The sequence below is a fragment of the Aspergillus lucknowensis genome, assembly GCF_044049455.1.
Source record: "Aspergillus lucknowensis strain CBS 449.75 chromosome Unknown BJX67scaffold_8, whole genome shotgun sequence".
Taxonomy (NCBI): domain Eukaryota; kingdom Fungi; phylum Ascomycota; class Eurotiomycetes; order Eurotiales; family Aspergillaceae; genus Aspergillus; species Aspergillus lucknowensis.
The window spans coordinates 414,234-429,368 of NW_027263552.1; the positions used below are offsets into that span (position 1 = coordinate 414,234).

Consider the following 15,135-nt stretch of genomic DNA (forward strand, 5'->3'; position numbering starts at 1 on the left):
GGGGCAGGGAATTTGGATATAAATTGATTTTTCACTTCTAATTTCCTCAAGGTCTTTCGAAAGCTTGAGTTGCCAATCGGCTTGAGAATTTCCCGCTCCTTGACGGGACTTCAAAAGAGTTGCATTGTCAGTTCCCTGCCAAGAGCCGCCCTTGCAATTTAGTCACGTGGTTTAATTTTTTTTCTTCAGTTGGTCTTCGCTCCTCCCCAGCCAAAATCGCGAGCGGAACGAGCGAAGGCTAAAACGAGGAGCTCACGCAGCGACGCCATCATTTTTTCAAGCAGAGCATATCGGAAGGGGCGCCTGTATCTCTGCATATCACGTTTCCATTATTTTCCCTAGCTCTGTCTTTTCATTATCTGCCCTCCTCTCCCCTTCTGCATCACTCCTGACTCTTCGTTGCCTCGCGAACCGCGACTCTTCCGACCCTTAAGGAACGGATTAACCGCGTGCGCATTTTCAGCAACCATCCACGACAACTTGACACCGGAGATTTCCTGTATCGTTTCCTGTCGTTAACTCCGGATCGCTACAAACGCGTCACGGTTTCCCCTTCCTTTGCTGTCCGCGAGTCGGTGCGCCCATCGCCCTTTTTTCTCCGGTTTCCTCAACCTCCACCGAGATTCGCCTTCATTGTTGGCGTGGTAAAAGGTTGCTGGATACGCTGGGTATTTTCCAAGAACGGAACATATTCACTGGAGAAAGCGCTGGAAACCGCGCAGAGCAGTGAATGAGATCCGTGTGTTGAGAGATTTAAAAGCTGGATTCTCGGAAGGGGTCGAAGGCTGCGGGAATCGTGCTGCTGTGGTGGTAAATGTCTAAGAGATCAGCCCACGGCCCTCAGGGGAGTAAGGAAACCGATCTTTCTCAATTCAGCAACATGTCGAGCACACCGGATGACAAGCCCCAGCGGGCCACAGCTGCGCAGATGGCGAACAGAAGGTGAGAGATTGCTGACCGACCTTTGTGATCAACTTTGTTTCCCCGTCCTGCCGTGCAGAAACTGGAATTTTTCGCGGCGTTTTTGCTTTTACTTGCTTCTATTGTTGCGAATTTTGTCGGATCGCTGTTGTCCCCGGTTGTGTTTCCTCTACTCTCTTCCAATCGTCGAGAGTTTCTTCCTTCCCTTGCATTTTGTACCGCTGCACGTACCTATTCTTGACGTATCATGTTCAGTGCAATTACTAACGAAATGAACAGGATTAAGGACATTCGGAGACGACCACGAGCTCCTGGCGCCCCGTCTGGTTCGGCCAGCGCCTCGTTCGGGGGCCCATTCTCCTCCATCGATCCTAACACAGTCTCTTCTACGTCAGCGGGTTCTCAACCGGCGACGAATGGCTTTAATTTCGGACAGTCACAGAGCTTCCCTCCCGCCGCCTCAACACCCAAACCCCCGACCCAGAACGGAGGACCGCAGTTCGCTTTTGGCGGTGGAGGCGGTTCACCAGCTTTCAACTTCTCTGGCTCGTTTGGTGGATCAGCACAGACACCTGCGGCTAACCCTTTTGCTTCAATGAATACTGGTGCTAGTCAACAACCTGTTGGCAGTAACTTCTCTGGCTTCCAGGGCAATATGTTCAATATCCCTCCAGCTGTAAGCCAGTCGCCTGCACAGCAACCTTTGCCCTCTGGAGGAATGTTCGGAGCCGCCTCTCAGCCAAGCAGTTCAACTGGCCCTTTGTTCGGCAGCACTGCAACTACCGGTCCTTCATCTCAATCGGGCACTACTACACCCCCGAATGGAAGTATTTTCGGCCAGTCCAGCACTGGTGCCCCTTCAACAAACTTCAACCAACCCGGGTCGGAGAAGCCTAATCCATTTGTCCAGACCACGGGGTTCGGCAATGACTCAATGCAGACGTCTCCAGATGCTAAATCCGCCGCCCAAAAACCGCCCATTTTCTCAAGTGGAAGTGGTGGTTTTGGCGCTCCTACGAACTTTGGTGGGCCGGGAACTGGGAACCTATTCGGTGGTACATCGTCAGCGCCGTCTCAGATCCCATCAAAACCCTTGTTTGGAGCAAAATCAACTGACCAGGCTGCTGCAAGAACTCCGCTTTTTGGCACTACAACTCAGCCTACCTTTTCAGCTTCCACTCCTACACCCTCTAGCGCAGCTCCGTCGACAACGTCGACGACGGGTACTGCAGGATCCTCACTTTTTAGCACTTCTACACCCAAGTCGGCCGCAGCGCTCCAGAGTCCTTTCCAGTCTACGAGTCTATTTGGCGCGCCTACTTCTCCCACCACACAGAAACCCAACGGGGATAAAGGTAACGAGGAGACAAAAGTCACCCAACCGACTTCCTCTCAACCATCGATCACTTTTCCACCTGCAACAGCTGGTGCCGCTCACTTTTCTAAGGAACCAAGCGCCTCTCCATCTCAACCCAGCACCTTATTCCGACCTCCATCAACAGGGAATCTGTTTGCCGCTAAACCTGCATCATCTACAGAACAAGAAAAGCCAAAGCCTGCCGAAGGGAATCCTTTTAGTAGCTTGTTTGTACCAAAACCGGCGGCAGCTGCAGAGAGCCCGAGCGCAGTGCAGAAACCATTGCCATCCTCAAATCTCTTTGCTTCCAAGCCTGCCGCCGGTGATGTGACAAAGGCAAATGAGCCAGCCAAGCAAGCCACTCCTAGTTCGCCGTTCCCGGCGTCCACGGCCGCTAAACCCTCATCTATTGCGCCCAAGCCTACTGGCTTTTCACTTTCAACTCCCCAGACAGCGGCTCCAACACCTGCCTTTCCTCCCTCTACAACAACCTCTCAAAGCCCCTTCGGTACCCACAAAGCCAAACCGGCCGCAGCAGCATCATCAAATTCAGCGCCGAGCGCGCCACTTCAGACCTTTGACAAACTCAAGCCTGCCAAGATACCATCTGATATTGGTGGAAGAACCGGAGAGGAAGTTGAGATGGCGAACCGCGTTCGCGTTCTGAATGAGTGTTTCCGACGCGAAATTGCGAAAGTGGATCTGACCAAGGAGAACTTTGATGCGCTTGTACTGCATTACCTGCGGGTTCGCGAGACGATCGGTTCTCCACTGGAGGGTGCAGGTACTAAGCGTAAACCTTCCGACGATAATGACGCAGCAGCAGACCCCCGACCACCTAAGAAGGTTAAGCCTTTCGGTACCACCGACGGCCCCTCTAGTCCTGCGGCTTCAAGCTTCACCCCCTCTGCTCCTTCGCCCGGCCAGTCCTTCGGTGCCCACCAAAGCGGTTCTACCACCGGCAGCAAAAGGAAAGCAACCGAGGATACTGGTGGTGACACACCTTCTACGCAACAGTCCGTAAAACGTATTAATGGCGGCTCCACGACTGCAAGTATCTTTGCAAACTCCTTTACAAAATCGAAGACTTCCGAGTCCGACATAACGAAAGATGCAGAGTCTGCTAAGGAACTTGATACTCCGTCCTTCAAACCGGCTACCCCAGAGGCAACAAAACCCAGCCTCTTTACCACAACTCCAACATCGTCGCCTCCGAAACAGTTATTCTCCATATCAGGTACCAAAGAGGCTTCGACTTCAGATGCAACGCTCTCACAATCCATGCCTTCCTTCAAACCTTCCTCCACTGCCTTGGCAAGCAGCGCGGATCCGGCGAATCCTTTTACTCTGAAGGCCACCAGTGACAAGGATGATGGTCCATCGTCTACCCCCTTGGCTATTCCCAAATTTAGTTCTAGCGGAACTAATTTCTTTGCTCAGTTCAAGGCTCAGTCCGACAAGGAAGCGGAGAAAGAGAAACAGAAGCGCAAAGCTGAAGACTTCGATTCTGACGAGGAAGATGAAGCAGAGTGGGAGCGCAAAGACGCCGAAAACCAGCGTAGAAAGCGCGAAGAAGTTGAAGCACAGCAGGCCAGACGCGCTAAATTCATTCCTGGGCAAGGGTTTTCTTTTGAAGATGAAAATGACGGTGCCGATGCGGAGAAATCGGATGCCAGTCCTTCTTCGTCTATGGCAGGTAATTCCGTTTTTGAAGCCAAACCTAGCTCACTAGGAAAATCCAGCAATATCTTCGGCCACCTATCCGCAACCCCGTCAGAGAACGGGGAGAATGAGGATGACGAGGCGGACGACACTGAAGAAGCTTCCACTTCTGGCGACGACGCTGCGAGGGAATCGTCCTTTGCACCAACTGAAGATTTGGAAGCAAGCAACACAGAATCAAAGACCAATGGCGTTGGTGGATCGTCTACACCTGAAAGCAGCGATGAAGGCGACTTTGCCAATGCCTTGAAGAAGTCAAAGCAAACGGATAGCTCCCATCTGTCAACAAACGGGGCGGCAGGTGAACAAGGTCCCGGTGGTCGAAGCTTGTTCGATCGCGTCCAGTATGATCAAGACGGAAAACCGAAGCGCCAAGGAGAAGACGAGAAGACCATTTCTTCATTGTTTAGTTCTTCCAAATATGCGTCGTCATTCAATAGCGCGGGATCTGCTCCGAACCCATTTGCGCCTATTGGTCAACCTCAAACCGATAAAGCTGACGATAGAACCGCATCCAAACCAGCACCAACTAATATTTTTGGTTCTTCAACTTCTACGCCTAACCCCTTTGGAGCGTCTACGTCGGGTACAAGCACTTCGTCTCTCTTTACCGCCAGTACCGCTAAGCCTGGCAGTGACAATACCTGGAAGTTGAATACCCCCATCAAATTCGCACCGGAACCTGCGAAAACTGCGGATCCGACAACAAAGCCTGACTCGGAGTCGACAGCGCTGGTATCTGATTCCTCAAAGCCTTTCTCTGCACTCTTTGGTTCTACCTCGGCAGGACCTAAACCTGGTTCTAACGAACAGCAGTCTCTTGGATTCACATTCGGCAGTCCCTCTCAGCCGAGTTCATCCTTCTTAACTCCTTCAGTGCTCACTTCTGGCACCCCAAGCCGTGCTTCAACGCCTGGCGCCGCCTCTGACGCAGCGGCTGACGAGTCTACCGCCGACGGAGAAGCTGCGGAGCCTCTGCCACAGGTCGACCTTGCCCGAGGTGGGGCCGGCGAAGAGAATGAGGACCTCGTATTTGAGGCTCGAGCACGAGCCCTGAAGTTCACCACCATTGAGCCTCCCCCAGATTCACCTCCCAACACTCCGAAGGGTACATGGGACAGTCAGGGTGTCGGATACATTCGAATTTTGAAAGATCGAACTACATCACGCGGTCGTATGCTCCTGAGAGCTGACCCAAGCGGAAAAGTGGTCTTGAATGCATCATTGTTCAAGGAGATTGAGTATACAATTTGCGGAAACAGTGTGCAGTTCTTGAATCCCCAACCTTCTGGGCGTCCTGTAAAGTGGGCTATTCGGGTTAGGCCGGACGTTGTCGACCAGTTGAGGGCTGCTATGGAAGCAACCAAGTCGTGATCCAATACGGCCGAGAATATATTCGAGAGGATTGAACGAAGGGACATGGACATGGTGCAGTATGCATTTTAGCAGTTTTCTATTTCACATCCGCCATTTGCGATTTTCCTCAAGGTCTCGCAAGCTTCTCTTGTGATGATGTATTATCAAGTACATAGCAGTTCGACCCTGGCCTTTTGCGTTTGGGCGTTGTTTCTTCTCTTTTCCCCTCTTGTCTTCCGTGAACGGGCCTGCATACCAATATGCATATGTTTGGAGTTCTGGCTTTTCTCAATACACAAGTTTCTTTCTATGAAATGCTCTTGCACATTGGTTGCTTTAGTAAATCGGGAAGTTGTAATTGCGATCTAGATCATGTGGAAGAGAGGCCCACCTGTTTCTGGGCTGCCTGCTGAAATAGCCCAAAATCGAATGAATTTTCGGCCTCTTTCTGTAGTGACGTGGAGGCTCAGCAGTGTTGCGCGCGTCAAAGTCACCTGGCCAGGTTCAAGATAGACATTGTCCGACGAAGCACTTGATAGCCGAAACGGACATACTCCATTCAATAGTACCAAATTTAACAATGCTCAAAGTACCTAACTTTTATTTTAGTTTCCTACTCGCCCCGAGGTCCTTTGCTGAAGTTCATGGTCTTGACGGAACAAGGGTGGTCGTCACACGTGACTTACAACGGCCAATCAGAGAAGCCCCACACAAGCGAGCACGCACTGGAATTTCGACCACCGGCAAAAAAAGGCTCTCCGAATTCCTCATCTCCTCGACAATCGACAACTTCAGCCAACGACAGCCGAACACTCACTCAGTAAGTCTTATGTGCTTTCCCCCCTGTTCCAGCGTTGAACTACTCTTGTCGCGACCAGTCCTCTAATAATCTGTCCTCGCGACACAGAAATGTCCAACGTCAAGACAGGCAAGAAGACCCGTTCCGCCATCGCGGACGTCGTCACCCGCGAGTATACCATCAACCTGCACAAGAGGGTACGTTGAAGCATTGGAAACCGTTATTAAATTCATACAACCCCTTTCATTTCTGCGGTCGATTCCCCATCGACTTACAATCAACGACCCTGCGATACAGCGGAACAAAAAGATGAAACACGCATTTCTCTTTTGGAAACCGTGAGGCATGGATGGAGAACGAAACACACAATTCAACAAGCGACGACCTTTTGCCTTCCTCAACAAGGGCCCGAATTGAGTCCGCGGTTCAGTTCCAGTCTTGCGGAGGAAAGCAAAGCGAAGCAAAACGACCTGGACCAGACTCTGTACCCCGACCAGTTCTCCCAAACCAAGACATTGGGATGGGAATCTGGAAACTGGGCCGGAGTCAGTCTATTACCGACACAAAAAAAGAAAATGAATTAGTTTTATGAAGTCCACCTCATGGCCGCAGAAGCAGCGAAAGCAAACATGTCCCTTCTTTTCACAAGATGGCATTTGGGCGGAAGACTAATTCTTCTTTTTTTGTTCCTTTTTATATAGACGCACGGTGTTTCCTTTAAGAAGCGTGCTCCTCGCGCTATCAAGGAGATCCGCGCTTTTGCCACTCGTGCTATGGTAAGTCTTCCCCTTTCCCGTATCTCCCCATATGCTGGGGACGAGAGAGATAGGAAAACTAACCATTACCCTCGCGTCGCAAATAGGGCACCGTTGACGTCCGTCTCGACCCCCAGCTCAACAAGAAGGTCTGGGAAGCCGGTATCAAGGGTGTCCCCTTCCGCCTCCGTGTTCGCATTTCGCGCAAGCGTAACGACGAGGAGGGTGCCAAGGAGAAGCTTTACTCCTACGTCCAAGCTGTCAACGTCAAGGAGCCGAAGGGCCTTCACACCACCGTTGTCGATGAGGAGTAAACGGATGTCTGATGGTCGGTTGATGTTGGTTGATACCAAAAAAATGAATTCAAAAATACCTCTTCTATGATGACAATGTGATTGTTTAGTAGAGATTTTCTTTTCTTGCTATGTCGCCACGTGGGTTTTTTTCCTGGATTGCCGGAGTTTCTAGTCGATGGCAATGCCCCCTGTGTAGGATCCTTCCAAGTTACGTCCCATGTCCCGACCCCAAAAGGTGGTAGTGGTATAGATTTGGCGCTACGGAAACTATCGCGAATACTTATGAGTGTATACTTCTAAGGGGCACAACGAGCCTATCGCTGTCCTCGCATTGCGCTATAGCCCCAAGAGCCTCAAATCTTTGACAAGTGGAAGATGGTGGAGTAAGTTCTAAGGAATTCCATACCGATCTGATGTGATACCGGACTGGGGCATTTACTGAGGTGCGGCATCGGGGAAGGGGTGGGCAGGCGTCTCCACTAGTGCAGGGGTTGGAAGTTGGTATCCGGCCGGTACAGCCTCAATCTGAACGCCTTACTGCTGCACTTGGACTGAAATTTGATTAGGACCTATCAGATAGGCGCATTTAAGCTACTTCTTGCTGGCGCTCACATCCGGATATAAGTCGAATCGCCGCTGTGTGTAGATCGGAATCCCCTTCCTCGTGCTCTCAATGGTCTCATTATCCAGATCAGCATAAACGATATCCTCCGACTCTGCCGTCTCTGATAGGACTTTTGCGCTAGGATCAGCTATCAGGCTATGGCCCCAAGCATGGTAGGTCGCATTGACGTCTCGTGCGGGGCTGCAGAGAGCAACATATGTTTGATTATCCACAGCCCGGGCACGGGCCAGGAGTTGCCAGTGCAGCGGCCCAGTCGTCGTATTAAAAGCACCAGGGTAGACAAGAAGGAACGCGCCCGTCCGCGCGGCAATCATCGCGGGCTCGGGGAACCGGATATCATAGCAAATGGCTAGACCAATCTTGCCGTAGTCGGGGAGGTCGACAATCGTCAGTTGGTTTCCAGGGGATAGGACCTCGCTCTCCTTGAAGGTGATCTTTCCCGGGATGTCGATATCGAAGAGGTGAGTCTTGCGGTGAGTGCCGATAAGTGCGCCGGTTGGTGAAAAGACGAGGGAGGTGTTATAGTATTTTTTGGAAGTTGTTTCGAGTTCAGGGATACTGCCCCCGACTAGATATGCTTTTGCTTCCGCGGCAATGGCCGACAAGGCGTGGTAGGAAGGCGACTGGTCCTTCGTTGGAGGGGAGGGGAGGAGTGTTTCTGCATATTTAGGAAAATACTGGGTGCCATATGGGGAATTGAAGCACTCGGGGAGAACAATAAGTGAGGCACCAGCCTTTGCGGCCTCTAGAACCTTGCTCCGGGCGTGCGCGAGATTAACGGCTTTGTCTGCGCCTATACTCGAATTGATCAGCTATGGCGCCAGTGGTAGGCTGAAAACGGAGATCGTACCTGATGCTAGCTGCACCAGAGCAAGTTTCAGCGGTTTTTTCAGCAGTGCAGTCATTCTGTGGAAGAATAGCAGCAATTCATCAACGTTGTCAAGATGAGGCAGCGATGCGGGGATGAAATCGGAGATGTCGCCAATGTCGAGACCATTGCTGAGTCAGACGCCTCGAAGATGCTCACTTTGCTTCTTTTATGCTCAGCTCAAAAGACAGCAGGACCTGAATGGACGTCAAACCAAGAATGCGGTTCAATTGGCATTTTGTCATGCTTCAGACCAGCAATCACCGCTTACGCAGGCGATCCTCCTCAAGACTCTGGGGGCCACGAGGCTTGGTCGTCAAAATATGGTAGTGAATGACACACGGGAAGCTTTACAATGAATAGGCGACAGTGCCGTACAAAGGAAGTTTCAAAGCGAAAATTTTCGAGGGAACTTAGCTTCCTCAATCCTCTCCTCAGCGACCGAAAGGACAGTGGTCTTCCGGTCATCTAAGATATTTGCATGACAGAATTGTTCCACAAGCCGCCTGAACCTTTGCTCTCTGCTTTTCATCGCCTCTCTCAAACTCCGCACATTCAGCAAGCTTCTCGGGACATGACATGGCCTCAAAGCTATCTACAGGGGTTTTCCACCAGAGGAAGATGGCTTGGAACCTTACCGAGGTAAGTATGCTGCACTGAGACTTAGCGATGCTGCCACTAAAAACTGAGGTGCCCTAATCTATATACACAAGCTTGACCCCAAGCTACACGCTAGCTAGGGCTACAACCGCATTCCCATCCACGAAGAGAGAAAGAGCTCACGTGCGACGGCCCGGCCTCTTCAAGAGATTACCATACGTGCCTGAGTATACAGGTCACCCGAACCTTGGCGGTAGGGTGGACAGCCTTGGTCGGATTGATCATGACGGCATCGTTGATGGATTGGGCTCCTCAAAATATCACAGGACTGGGGAGGTTTCCATTGCAAAGTGGCCCTAGTGTGTTTCTCCTGTGGAAAATGGCCTGGCATGTCAATATCTGCGAACGCCAAGTCACAGCGCTGGATCAGCGTACGGAACGATCAGCAGGACTCCGACGAGGACTCGGACGGCGGGCAGCTAAAATTGCACACGCACCATGCTACCAGCGGCGACTACTGGGGCCATGTCTTCGTCCTTATGGCACGCTCTCCTACATCCCCACCCTTGGTGTCTCCGATTAGGCCCACCATCTCTGAGCTTGGTGCGTCGATGATTCTTAGAGGATGGCCCCGGATGAATCCGATTGCTCATATCCATGGCCAGCAAATGAGTGCTACCTTTCTAGTTCTCTCCCCTACCGGATAAACTGCGACGCTATCGGAATCTCATAAGTCGGTCCATTACCACTGGATCCTACAAGGACTCGCCTCGGTTCTCTTATGGGGCGGTGTGGGTATAGGTCTCATACGCACATATAAGATACCATGTTTCCCACTGGACCAGGTTCACTGTGGCTGATTGCTGTCATGTCTAAGTTTCACCGGTCTGGCGTCATCCCTTATTACTCATGCGAATACAACGACTCCAATTGGCTTTCTACGGCCATATATGGCTAGGAGTGAATCCTTATTACTCGGCTGGACAACGGACAAACGTCATTACAGGATTGCTACTGACAGGGTGAATTCTCAACTGAATTCCTGTCTGCAGCTCTGGGCATTATCTCGGCTAAGTCTTTGGTCCAAATTGCCTGGGCTTCGGTGGCGATCCGTCAGCGTAAGCATCAGCCGCAATTGGTAGAGGAACGCCCAGTATACGTTCTGCAACCAACGCGTGATGATTACTTTGCCGCCGCCGTTGAGGATGACGACGATATTGAAAACACGGTCTAGCCGTGACGAATCGGACCCCATAACTAGAAGCAGGAAAGACGCAGAGTGTGCAACGCTTGGAGTGATATACGAATAATTCTGGATTTATCCGTCAGCCCTACTTAGACCCATATGAAACACCGTTGCCTGGTTATACACAGCCTGCCAGCCGAAAGAAAGCAAGTCCGAGGGTATACACCACATCCCAGTCACGACCGAATCTCCATTCAATCTCTCGGAAAATTGGTGATGAAGGCAACTTGCACAGCAGCAAACCTGTCCAACAAAAGCGAGTCAGCTCCGGTCTCCGAATGCAGAAGGTGTCAAGAAAGGCCGAGCGATAGACTTACGCTGTCGAAGCAGCAAATACCTCCACCCGCCTTGCCTTCGCCAACAGTCCGAGCAGCATCGAAAACCCGATATTATAGACGACTATTATGGCCAACCGCCAAGCCATATGGTTCACAAGGTACAGGACAATCATCGACGTAGCCGGAATAGCCGATGATGTAATCGTACTCGTAACCCTCGTGGCACGAATTATCTTGTCGTCGTCAAAATAAACCATACCGGTCTCGACGTCTCCCTTCTACAGGCATCCAAATCGCACCGCATCGTCAGCATGGTCCGCTCTCACACACCAGCACGCACTGGAGTGAACCAATAGAATACAGCAGGGCAGACAAACCGCCTTCCGATACCCAACTAGTTTGTAGAAACAAGGAATAGCAATCCGGAACACCCATCTGGTCAGGGCATCCACATTCTCATACCGCCCGAACAGCGCAACAAGGTCACCCCCATTCTCGTCATTCTCGCCGAACCACTGATTGAACTCCGCCGTGGTCGAGCAGAACGCATTCTCCTTTAACCATCTCTGGAAAACCTCCCGGTCTTTCGCATGTGGTGGTTTCAGTCGAAGTATCTGGGCATATTGCAAGGCCGCAGTGTCTGCACGCGCTCGGCGGATTAGCGTTCGCTGTCCTTCCCCGTGACAAGAAAAACCAGGCATGCATGCATGCATGTGGGCTTACTATACTTGTCCAGTAATTCACGGAGTTGCCGGATCTTCACCCATTGCTTTGGCGTTTCGTCTCCGAGCCCCTCCTTGAGGCATCGCACTGAGGTCGAGTATTTCTCTCGGAAAAAGTCCCCGGAGTTTTTATCTTCTTCGATTATCTCGTCGAGCTCGCTCTCGCAATTCACAATCTCGGCTTGGAGGTAGAGGAGGTTCTTCGCGTTGAGTCTCTTGAAGGAGCGGAAGATGGACAGGCCTTTATCAGCTGCCATTACAGCAGCCAATCTGTCGTACCCTTGCATAGTTGGCTTGAATTATTGAAGTACTTGAAGAGAATACCGTCCCGTATTCATGGTTTTACTCGAACAGTGGTTCTTATATACACTTTCTACAGTATATGCAACACGATCTCTGCAGGCAACTTGCAAGGCTCACAAGCGTCGACAACTCAGGTTCATACCTGGGCATTGGGCACAACTTCACATACAACCCCAGCCTTTTAGAAAAGCACCTGAGCCATATGCGGCTAATTGCGGCTCACTTGAGGTACCATTGCTAGGGCATGCTTATACACGGTCTCTAGCCTCGTATACATCGTCGCAAGCCTTGCTTGCTTTCGATCCTTGAGCATGCAATACACATCCGAGTTTCCCGCAGTTCACCCTGGCGCCTCTCATCTCCTGAGAATCCAAACTTTGCAATTGTACTCCAAGCGACTTTCACGTATTCATCATCCAAGCTGATCCATGCATCCGCACTCCAATCGATCGTATGCATGAGCAAATACTGCCGGACACATTCCATTTCACCTTCATCGGTACTGCAATCTTCGTTTGATATCACTGTCCACCTCCCAAAGCTTATATCTCTTGATCGACGATCTCCCCAGAAGCATGTCAAAGTGGCTATCTTTGATAACCACAAACTTCGTCTTATATTTTTTCTTCCCGTCGTAGAACTGCCATTTCACCTCCAGTGTGCCAATCGGCCACACGCTGTTTCCATTTGGAAGGAGTACCTTCTGTCCGCGGTACGTGAGGATTGGGAGATCCAAAACTTGATGAATCTCATCCGATATTGCGTCGACATCGACGGCGAAATCAAGCAATACTCGGCGGTATATAATTCGCCCAGTCTGTGGTCCAACGAGTATAGTGTCGTAGAAGAAAATTCTTTCTGTGATCTTCTCTGAGAGCTCATCATCCGTATATCCATCTTTTCCTTGCCCTAATGTTGACGGGGTTTGGTGCTGGCTTCGTTTCCGGCAATCCCTATGTCGCCTCCGAATGCCCCCTTCTTGCTCTTTACAAGAGTTATTTTTATTCATGGTGGCAGTTGTTCCCGTACGCGAGCAATGGGAACAGTCTTCGGAATGTAGAGGGTCGAAGTCAAGCTCTCTCGTGCGGGCACCGCAGCAGACGACTCCCCAAGCAGCGCTCTTACAGGACTTCAACAAAGACATCTGAACTGGGGGTTTGTACGGATGAATCAGCATTATTGCAGCGAAAGAGATGTATCAATTCTTGAGGAGTCGGGAAATGAGACTTGACTACCTGTTTATTATATTTGAATATAGATATCCGAGGAGCCTTGCCATCTATCGGGCAAATATGCGGCTCTTCAACAAGGCTGACTGGAGATGCTTGTCTGACCTTTTTTTGGATTGATCCTCGGATATCAGAACAATCTCTTCTCAGGTCAAAATTGATGCCCGGCGGCTCTCTTCTTCAGGCAGAAATTTGATCTGACACACACTCAAGTTGTCGAGGCATCGGACAATCTGGTAAGGCTGGCATGAGGCCTCGCTTTGGCAATGGGGCAGCAACGATAGGGTATAAGAGGCTCTCATAAAGATACCATGCATCCCATCTGCATTAGTCTTGTTATGTGGGAGGCGAGGGTTGCATCAATAATGCACAGTTGGTGAGGAAAAGCAAGAGAAGAAGGGCCAAGACACAAGAACATTGGTGTCGGTGTGTGGCGCGTGATCTCAATCACATTGGACGAGCGGTGCACTTAGGAATGTTGTCAACTTTGAAAACGCAGTTTGGTGAGATTCAAGGCTGTCGAGCGGGTGCTCATAGCCTTCCAATTGGTCAAGTGAGATGCAGGGCACTGCATGAAGAGGGGGTGTTGCAGCTCGACATGGGGGTGGTTTGCAGTCTTCCAGCCTCGTCTCTTTCACAAAAATGCATTTCCACGGCAAAAGTGAATTAATTTGCAGGGATCATTCATTCCAAAACCCCTACCGCTGTTTTGACAAATCCAAACATTCTGGTCGGTCATCTGCTTGCTTTTGCGCGCTCAGCGGATTCTGTTTGTTCTGAACTCCGGCCCCAAATCGCTTCATTTTGGGTACGAAATAATCCTTGACAGGCCCTAAGATGTCGACTGCCCATTTTGACCATTATGGCTACACTGCCCATTCTGTCTCTCCCTCCTTGCCCTCTCAAGTTGTTCGTCAATTTCCTTCGCTTCCCTTCGTCTCCGTGCCTCATTCCTTTCGGCCTCCTCCCTCCGTTCTAAGAAAGCGATAGTACATTAGCCCATGTTAGCCCCATGCGTCGCCGCCATGTTGGATGTCCAAGATCCCGAGCCTTGAAGAAAATGGCCACTGACCTTTTGAATCTTCACCCCGGAGGACAGAAGGAGCTGCACGAAGATTCTTCTTTCCATCGCCGCGTGGTCCCCGAATTCTTCCCTTCCAAGCCTTACCCAGAATCATGCGATATTCGCCGGTAGGGCGCACACTCTGATGTTCAGATATATAGAACCATGCTGTGTCGGTCCACGGCTCGTCAGGTGGCCCTATCAACAAGGACACCCCGCTGTTCCCAGTGTGTTGCACACAGTCGGAGTCACTGAGTCTGAACGAGTCAAGCGGCTTCCTCTCCAGTCCCAGAGGTTTTTGTAACCTTTCGAAACAATGTCCCAGAATGATGCTGTCCTCAATGGTATCGTCAATGACGGCTTCAAGCGAGAAGACATCTCCCGGTCCGCGGGGTTGTCTGACGTTGACCTTGACGATTGTTCGTTCCTTTTAAAAAAAAATTTTGTCGTACCATTGTCAGTGACTATACGCTTAAATGTCTCTTCTGGTGAGAGTCGCATCTTTGGATAGAGGGATAGTTGAAAAACGGACTGCATACCATGGTTGCGCTGGTTGATGGGTCGTTTTTTATCGTCTTTGTTTCACAGTGACTTTGGGAAGAGCGATGAATATTAACATGTTCTCCCCAACACCACCGACGAGACGAGCGGTGGCCTTCATATCTTCCTCATGGAAGATACGTTGGGTATCAACACCTTGTTGAGCCGCATAATATCTGGGCGTAGAGCATTCATGGAGGGTGGCATTGAAATTCACAGAATGTTTGCTTCGTGCCCTTTCATATGCTGTTGATCACTGCAGAGAATTGGCATCTCTCGAGACTCAGGAGGGCTGCAACCGGGGATGTGTGGTTGGAAAGAGTGCCAATGGCCAAATCTCGAGGCTAAAATGGACAATTCTCAAGCTGACGACTGTTCGGCTTGAAAGGAACCGCTGTCAGTGGTTAGCGACGAATGTGGACGGCGCCGTCCGACGCCAGCACACTAGCTCAGAA

The 15,135-nt window shown here is 50.7% G+C and overlaps 7 protein-coding genes across 7 annotated transcripts; 3 read left to right on the plus strand and 4 right to left on the minus strand.

The window, feature by feature from the left end:
• Positions 1–880: 880 nt before the first annotated feature.
• BJX67DRAFT_378877 (RanBP1 domain protein) lies at positions 881–5,374 on the plus strand (the record flags this gene model as incomplete). Its single annotated transcript, XM_071032431.1, has 2 exons — positions 881–942; positions 1,201–5,374. 2 exons carry the CDS (start codon positions 881–883, stop codon positions 5,372–5,374), a joined length of 4,236 nt encoding a protein of 1,411 aa, XP_070888805.1.
• Positions 5,375–6,265: 891 nt separating this feature from the next.
• On the plus strand, positions 6,266–7,224 carry BJX67DRAFT_378878 (60S ribosomal protein eL31; the record flags this gene model as incomplete). The annotated part of the gene is made up of 3 exons (XM_071032432.1): positions 6,266–6,352; positions 6,857–6,931; positions 7,018–7,224. The coding sequence occupies 3 exons, from the start codon at positions 6,266–6,268 to the stop codon at positions 7,222–7,224; spliced, it is 369 nt and encodes a 122-aa protein (XP_070888806.1).
• Positions 7,225–7,355: 131 nt separating this feature from the next.
• Positions 7,356–8,808, minus strand: BJX67DRAFT_321914 (carbon-nitrogen hydrolase family protein). Its single transcript, XM_071027354.1, has 2 exons — positions 8,682–8,808; positions 7,356–8,624 (listed from the first exon to the last, which is right to left on the minus strand). Exons 1-2 carry the CDS (start codon positions 8,734–8,736, stop codon positions 7,798–7,800), a joined length of 882 nt encoding a protein of 293 aa, XP_070888807.1. The 5' UTR covers positions 8,737–8,808; the 3' UTR covers positions 7,356–7,797.
• Positions 8,809–9,688: 880 nt separating this feature from the next.
• Positions 9,689–10,533, plus strand: BJX67DRAFT_378880 (uncharacterized protein; the record flags this gene model as incomplete). Its single annotated transcript, XM_071032433.1, has 2 exons — positions 9,689–9,902; positions 10,352–10,533. 2 exons carry the CDS (start codon positions 9,689–9,691, stop codon positions 10,531–10,533), a joined length of 396 nt encoding a protein of 131 aa, XP_070888808.1.
• A 206-nt stretch (positions 10,534–10,739) lies between these two features.
• BJX67DRAFT_370634 (uncharacterized protein) lies at positions 10,740–11,832 on the minus strand (the record flags this gene model as incomplete). Its single annotated transcript, XM_071030942.1, has 4 exons — positions 10,740–10,788; positions 10,863–11,101; positions 11,201–11,463; positions 11,547–11,832. The coding sequence occupies 4 exons, from the start codon at positions 11,830–11,832 to the stop codon at positions 10,740–10,742; spliced, it is 837 nt and encodes a 278-aa protein (XP_070888809.1).
• A 65-nt stretch (positions 11,833–11,897) lies between these two features.
• On the minus strand, positions 11,898–13,106 carry BJX67DRAFT_347078 (uncharacterized protein). Its single transcript, XM_071028491.1, has 2 exons — positions 13,084–13,106; positions 11,898–12,992 (listed from the first exon to the last, which is right to left on the minus strand). The coding sequence occupies exon 2, from the start codon at positions 12,990–12,992 to the stop codon at positions 12,342–12,344; it is 651 nt and encodes a 216-aa protein (XP_070888810.1). The 5' UTR covers positions 13,084–13,106; the 3' UTR covers positions 11,898–12,341.
• Positions 13,107–13,828: 722 nt separating this feature from the next.
• BJX67DRAFT_322686 (uncharacterized protein) lies at positions 13,829–14,888 on the minus strand. Its single transcript, XM_071027360.1, has 3 exons — positions 14,680–14,888; positions 14,150–14,567; positions 13,829–14,052 (listed from the first exon to the last, which is right to left on the minus strand). The coding sequence occupies exons 1-3, from the start codon at positions 14,680–14,682 to the stop codon at positions 13,910–13,912; spliced, it is 564 nt and encodes a 187-aa protein (XP_070888811.1). The 5' UTR covers positions 14,683–14,888; the 3' UTR covers positions 13,829–13,909.
• Between the last annotated feature and the right edge of the window lie 247 nt (positions 14,889–15,135).